The sequence below is a fragment of the Coregonus lavaretus genome (genome assembly GCF_964263955.1).
Source record: "Coregonus lavaretus genome assembly, contig: HAP1_SCAFFOLD_543, whole genome shotgun sequence".
Lineage (NCBI taxonomy): Eukaryota > Metazoa > Chordata > Actinopteri > Salmoniformes > Salmonidae > Coregonus > Coregonus lavaretus.
The window spans coordinates 311789-318856 of NW_028166699.1; the positions used below are offsets into that span (position 1 = coordinate 311789).

The 7068-nt window shown below is 44.1% G+C and overlaps 1 protein-coding gene across 1 annotated transcript in view; it reads right to left on the bottom strand.

Annotated features, from left to right (window-relative positions):
* Positions 1-1121: 1121 nt before the first annotated feature.
* LOC311114389 (acetylcholine receptor subunit gamma-like) overlaps positions 1122-7068 on the bottom strand; it is a gene marked incomplete at both ends in the record, with an annotated part of 7507 nt that continues 1560 nt past the window's right edge. Inside the window, 11 exons of the mRNA XM_084189645.1 lie at positions 1122-1346; positions 1547-1680; positions 1980-2253; positions 2726-2840; positions 3594-3708; positions 4208-4408; positions 4642-4739; positions 5209-5364; positions 5513-5637; positions 5762-5806; positions 5877-6016. Coding sequence (XP_084045771.1) covers positions 1122-1346; positions 1547-1680; positions 1980-2253; positions 2726-2840; positions 3594-3708; positions 4208-4408; positions 4642-4739; positions 5209-5364; positions 5513-5637; positions 5762-5806; positions 5877-6016 — 1628 coding nt within the window. The remainder of the gene's footprint in view (positions 1347-1546; positions 1681-1979; positions 2254-2725; positions 2841-3593; positions 3709-4207; positions 4409-4641; positions 4740-5208; positions 5365-5512; positions 5638-5761; positions 5807-5876; positions 6017-7068) is intronic.

Sequence of the window (7068 nt, forward strand, 5' to 3'; positions counted from 1 at the left end):
AGCTTTGCAGCTCCTTCAGGGTTATCTTTGGTCTCTTTGTTGCCTCTCTCATTAATGCCCTCCTTGCCTGGTCCGTGAGTTTTGGTGGGCGGCCCTCTCTTGGCAGGTTTGTTGTGGTGCCATATTCTTTCCATTTTTTAATAATGGATTTAATGGTGCTCCGTGGGATGTTCAAAGTTTCTGATATTTTTTTACAACCCAACCCTGATCTGTACTTCTCCACAACTTTGTCCCTGACCTGTTTGGAGAGCTCCTTGGTCTTCATGGTGCCGCTTGCTTGGTGGTGCCCCTTGCTTAGTGGTGTTGCAGACTCTGGGGCCTTTCAGAACAGGTGTATATATACTGAGATCATGTGACAGATCATGTGACACTTAGATTGCACACAGGTGGACTTTATTTAACTAATTATGTGACTTCTGAAGGTAATTGGTTGCACCAGATCTTATTTAGGGAATTCATAGCAAAGGGGGTGAATACATATGCACGCACCACTTTTCCGTAATTAATTTTTTAGAATCTTTTTAAGCAAGTTATTTCTTTCATTTAATTTCACCAATTTGGACTATTTTGTGTATGTCCATTACATGAAATCCAAATAAAAATCCATTTCAATTACAGGTTGTAATGCAACAAAATAGGACAAACGCCAAGGGGGATGAATACTTTTGCAAGGCACTGTACTATGTTGCGTCAACCCCTGAGTCCAGGTTGGGTTGCCTTAAAGAAAGTAAACATTAAAATGTGATAAAACTTTAGCATATTACTCAGTGGTAATATCTATGTAAAAAAAAAACACCTTCAACCATTGCTCTGAAACAGACATATCATTCAAGGCATCAGTGCATATGGTCAAGCATATCCCTGTGTAAATAATATGGATATCTATAATTTTCTGCCAAAATCCTTCATGTCTCACTGAATGAGTGAACTCATAGACTGTAACACTTCTGACAGACCCACATGGTTTAGTTTCAGTCTCAGACCACCAATGCAGACATAACCATAGATATCTCAAAGCATCCTGTAGCCTCTAGAACCTCTGCTAAACCCCATTCATTTCATGGGCCATTTTCAGACTTCTCCTCCTGGTTTATGGACATTTCATGCCCCTCCTTACAGTCTCAACCCAGTAGATTTTCTCCAGTGTCATTCCCAAAGGGATCGGTGATGTTATTCCCTAATGGAGGAAGGTACTTCCTGGGATCACCAGGGAAAGGCACGGAGGGGGGCTGGTTGAAATGCCCCATCAGAAAGATTCCGATGGTACCCGTGAAGAACGACAGCGCCATGGCGATGAAGCACACCCTGTCAATCACCCGGCCAACCAGGAACCACTCCTCGTTCTCCTGTGTGTGGCATCAGAGGGACAGGTCAGAGGGGAGACTAAGAAGCGGACAATCACTCTAAATGTTGGGAAATCAACATTTTCGTAAGGAGTTTCCTTTCAATAATGAGAGAGTAATGAGCGTTATTACAGAAACATTTTCTGGCACAAAATGGTAACCGTGCATCACCCAGGTGGGTGAAACACTTTGGGGAGACTCACGCTTTCAAAGTTGTTTTGTTGCCTGGCGCTCTTAGCAATATGTTTGCAGGATTCCACACACTGGCGCACCTCTGGTGAGGCCTGGGCCAGGCTGGTCCCCAGGTCCTGTGCCGTACCCCCCTCAAGACTGTTATCTAGGGTCAAAGGTCAAACAGAGAATCAACCTATACACATTTCTTGCAATTTTCTTGCAGCTAAGATTGAAAATGGGATACACTTTACATTAAACTGCACTTATTATTGCGTAATTACACTGTACTTACAGCAGTAACCCTATCTTTAACCCTAGCTTCATGTCCAAATGCTGGTTCAACCCTAACCCTTACACTAACCCTTATCCTTATCCTAAGTGGAGGGTAAGTACAGTATAACCGAAGATTCCCATCAATTCCCCAAATTCCCATTGTAATATTCTATTTGTAACCCTACTCACGGATCTTCTCCAGTGCAGATTTCATGAGGCCGTCTCTCTCTCTGAGCCTGGAGAACATGAGTTCAGACCGGGCCGTCTTCATGACGTATTCTTCTGCCTTGATGATGAGTCCTAGGGAGCTGCGGCGCCGGCAGGGGACTAGAAATACGTTACTCCCACCGTCGGTACTGTAACTGTGACCATTACCGGTTCCATCACTGAAGTCACAGTCCTCAGACGGTGTCCACGGTCGCATCTGCATCCTCAGCAGCCGAGGCAGGATGTTCAGCAGGACCTGAGGTCAACAACGTCAAGGGTCAAAGTTCAACACCAGAGTTGGGGCAGGTAGCCTAGTGGTTAAGAGCATTGGGCCAATAACCAAAAGGTCGCTGGTTTGAATCCCTGAGCCGACACTGTCAATTGCAGTCCAATTGCTCCTGTACGTCGCTCTGGATAAGCGCGTCTGCTAAATTACTAAAATGTAAATGTAAGTATGGGGCCAATTCGAATTGAAGACACTCAATTCAGGATGTTTAAAAAAATAATTATAGATAGCTTGTCCTCAGTTTATTGATAAATCATTCAAATCAGATTTTTTAAAATTAATTATTGAATTAGAATTTCAGTTTAATTCCTGAATTGACCCCAACCCTGGTCAACACTACCAGTCCAGATCAGCCAAACTTTCCCTTATGGCCTAACAAGCCATCTCGTAATGGCTTGGGACGCCTCTGACAAACTTGCTGGTCACAGTTTTACAGTCTTACCTTTCTGACTTTATTTGTCATGATGTGTGTATTGGGGGACCTTAGAGACAGGTTCAGCACGATGACGCAGTTCATTACTATGATGGTGGTCACGGACATGACAAACATCAGGTACCTACAAAACACATAAAGCCATTAAAGCTAACGGTTACAGAAATCAGGACTGCAGACAGGCTCTATAGACCTCTGGGCACCTACTGACCCAGAATATATGTTATGAAATATTTTGACATGTATTGCTAAAATAAAGATTTAAGGAAATACAGGCAGGCACCACATCACTACAAGACAAAACAGCTCACTCAATCAAGCCTGATAGTCTTGTAAGCATAAATCAAAGCTAGCTTTGATATAATAAAAAAAATGCTTGAAAAGGTAGTGGAATGGGAAAATGTCTTAGTGTGATGTGGGAAGAATCCAATACTTTACCTTGTATGCGGTACAAATCCCATTATTGTTGGAGAACCTCCTCTAAGAGTATGAATTAAGCTGTTTGAGAAGGTTTGAATCCTAAGCAACCTGCATACACATTGTTTGAAGTACAACAGACCAACATAGCAACTGTAGCAGGTCAAAGCTGTGTGCTGGAAAACCTTGGTAGAGCATGAGTGAAGTAGGCATTGTGATGCTCCTGAATTTCCTTTCTTTATCGACTTCCGACCAATGGCTACTTCTCACTTAAAACATTGTTTTTTGTTTTAATGGAATAACATATTAGAACTAGAAGGTCATTTTCCATTAAGAAAATTGTGTGACTTGCTTCCGCTCTTTATAAGTATTTTTGTGGTAGTTGAAGAAGTTTACATTTTTTATTTAAGTGAAGCAGTAAAATAGTCTAAGTTAAATATATTAAAATAAGTGGTCTTACTTTCCGATAAGAGGAACAGTCTGGGAAGTTTCTGGAACCTTGTTGGCTATGAGGATGAGGAAAACCGTCTGGGCCAGGAGGATCATGATGGACACGGTGCACTTCTGACCCCCAGCTGACCAAAACCAATATCAGACCACAAGCACAGAGAGTCAATCAGCTGATGAACATCTTACATTGACATTTACATTTGAGTCATTTGTAGCTCTTATCCAGGGCGACTTGCAGTTCATCTTCAGACAATGAAATACTGTATGTACTGGGTTTCATGAGCATCTAAAGGTGTTACCGGGCAGGTTAGGTGAATATCTTGAGGGCGGACGGTGAGTATGTGAGTGTGTGTGTGTTTGTGAACGTGGGTGTGCATACGTGTGTACATGTCAATGGAGGCTGGTGGGAGGCGCTAAAGGAAGACGGGCTCATTGTAATGACTGGAATGGAATTAATGGAACGGAGTCAAACATGTGGTTTCCATTTGTTTGATGTGTTTGGTACCGTTCCATATATTCCATTCCAGCCATTACAATGAGCTCGTCCTCCTATAGCTCCTCCCACCAGCTTCCTCTGGTGCATGTGAATGCTTTCGTGTGTGTGTGTGTCCATGCAGTCGTCACCTTTGGCAGGCAGGAAGTAGACAAGCAGGCCCAGGGATGAGATGAGGACACAGGGGACGATGATGTTGATGACGTAGAACAGAGGTTTCCTCTGGATCATCAGGAAGAACACCACTTCCTGGTACTCTAACTCATCTTTAGTGTAGCGCTGGTTAATCAGCTTCTTAGCAGGCCTGTGCTTGATGATCCACTCCCCATTCTCTGGCAACAGAGGAGAGCTAGAGTTAATATGAATAGTGTCATGGCTTCCATGTATGCTGCTTAGAACATTATCCAATTCTGTCTAGAATGAGAGAACGAGAGAACGAGAGAGCATGAGAACGAGAGAGAACGAGAGAGAACGAGAGAGAACGATGTTCTATGTATTTTTCATACGCTCACAAAAAAACACATAAATCAATCAAGGTGTTTGCGGCGTAGGGTTACTGCAGTACCTGTAAAAGCCTCGGGGTCGATCACCACCCACTCCACAGGCTGGTTGTCCTCCTCTGTCAGAACTAGTTCTATCTCGTTAGCGTTGTAGGTCTGGGAACTGAACACGTGGATAGAGGAAACACAGTCATCCATAACCGTGAAACTAAAAGACTGCATTCACGGTAAATGCTGCATGTGTCAGCTCAATCGGATATTACCTTTACATTTTAACACAGATTCTGCGATACGGATAGAATCCAGCCTCTACTCAATTCTTTCAGATCTGCTGAAAGGGTATACAGTATAATGGCCCAGCAAGGTTAAGGGGGAACTAGTCAGTTGCAACTGAAATGTGTCTCTCTGAATCAGAGAGGTGTGAGGGGCTGCCTTAATCAACGTCATCGGTGACTGGGAAGCAGTTGCTGTTGGGGTTAACTGCCTTGCTCAAAGGCAGAACAGCAGATTTTTCCACCTTGCCAGCTCGGGGATTCAAACCAGCAACCTTTTCGGTTACTGGCCCAACGCTCTTAACCACTAGGCTACCTGCAGCTGGTGGTTAATTTCAGTTGAGACTGTGATGCCCATACCGGAAGACCATGGTGCAGTTCTGCCAGTCGAAGGGGAAGTAGTTGACGGTGATGGAGCAGGCGCTGCGATAGATGGCAGGAGGCAGCCAGTACACACAGCCACCAGGAGAGACCAGGGCATTACAGTACATGGCTATCTCAAACTTTCCATCCACACTTTGGAGACACAGAGAAAGGAGAGAGGTTATGTATGGGATCACATGTTTTGTCTGACAACTTCCTAATATGGACGCCGTTATCATGAATCTGCAGTGTTCCCTTGGCCAGCACGTTAAGTGATGCTTGTCATGCTTTCTAGACTCACTTGTTCTCCAGGATGATGTCAGGCAGCCAGATGCTCTTGGAGGGGATCCTCATCTCAGAGGTGAGGTTTCCATACAGGGCAGACCGGGGAGGTTGGTCCCACCTCAGCCTGTAGTCACACCATTTCTAACAATGGAAAAAGCAGAAAACAATTAGAATTTGAAAGGAAGCGAAGACAAAGAGTCTAGAGACATGGTGTGGTATCAAGCCGCTGTGTGAGTGTTTAACCTGCGTTGACAAGGGATATTACCATTTCAATCCAGACGCTGGTTGTAAGGGCTTCTTCCTTTTCATTCTAGGGATAGAAAGTAAGATGATCACACACACATACACACACACACACACACACACACACACACACTGACCAGGGATATAAGGTTGGTGAGGGTCATCTTGACGGTGACCTGTGTGATGTCACCACTCTTCTCCATGGGCCGAACGTTCTTGTTGTAGCCTCTCATCAGGTCCTTGAACAGCTCCCCCTCCAGGTTCACCCCTGCTACTGCTGAGATACAATCAGAGACAAAATGATAGAGTGAGATAGAGAGAGACATATAGTGAGATACAATGAGAGACACCGAGTGAGATAGTGAGAGAGACAAATAGTGAGATAGAGGGAGATAGAGGGAGATATAGTGAGATAGAGGGAGATAGAGGGAGATAGAGGGAGATAGAGGGAGATAGAGGGAGATAGAGGGAAATATAGTGAAATAGAGGGAGATATAGTGAGATAGAGGGAGATATAGTGAGATAGAGGGAGATATAGTGAGATAGAGGGAGATATATTGAGATAGAGGGAGATAGAGGGAGATATAGTGAGATAGAGGGAGATATAGTGAGATAGAGGGAGATAGAGGGAGATATAGTGAGATAGAGGGAGATATAGTGAGATATAGTGAGATAGAGGGAGATAGAGGGAGATATAGTGAGATAGAGGTAGATATAGTGAGATAGAGGGAGATAGAGGGAGATATAGTGAGATAGAGGAAGATATAGTGAGATAGACAGAGATCGACAGAGACAGTGAGAGAGAGAGAGAGAGAGGGAGAGAGAGAGAGTGAGAGCGAGAGAGAGAGAGAGCGAGAGCGAGAGAGAGAGAGATAGAGAGAGAGAGAGAGAGAGGGAGAGAGAGCGAGAGCGAGAGCGAGAGAGAGAGAGAGAGAGAGATCACAATCAGACAAAGATAAAGACAGCCCTGTGTAAATACACCTAAATACAGTGGGACTGATCAATTACAGAGGGATTGGTGGCATTATCACTCAACAAATACTATGAGCACAGTTATTAACACTTCCAATAGGGGAACACACAAGGTTGGATGTCAGCTAAAACTACACTATATATACAAAAGTATGTGGACACCCCTTCAAATTAGTGGATTTGGCTATTTCAGCCACATCCGTTGCTGACAGGTGTATAAAATCGAGCACACAGCCATGCAATCTCCATAGACAAACATTGGCAGAAGAATGGCCTTACTGAAGAGCTCAGTGACTTTCATGGTGGCACCATCATAGGATGCCACCTTTACAATAAGTCAGTTCGTCACATTTCTGC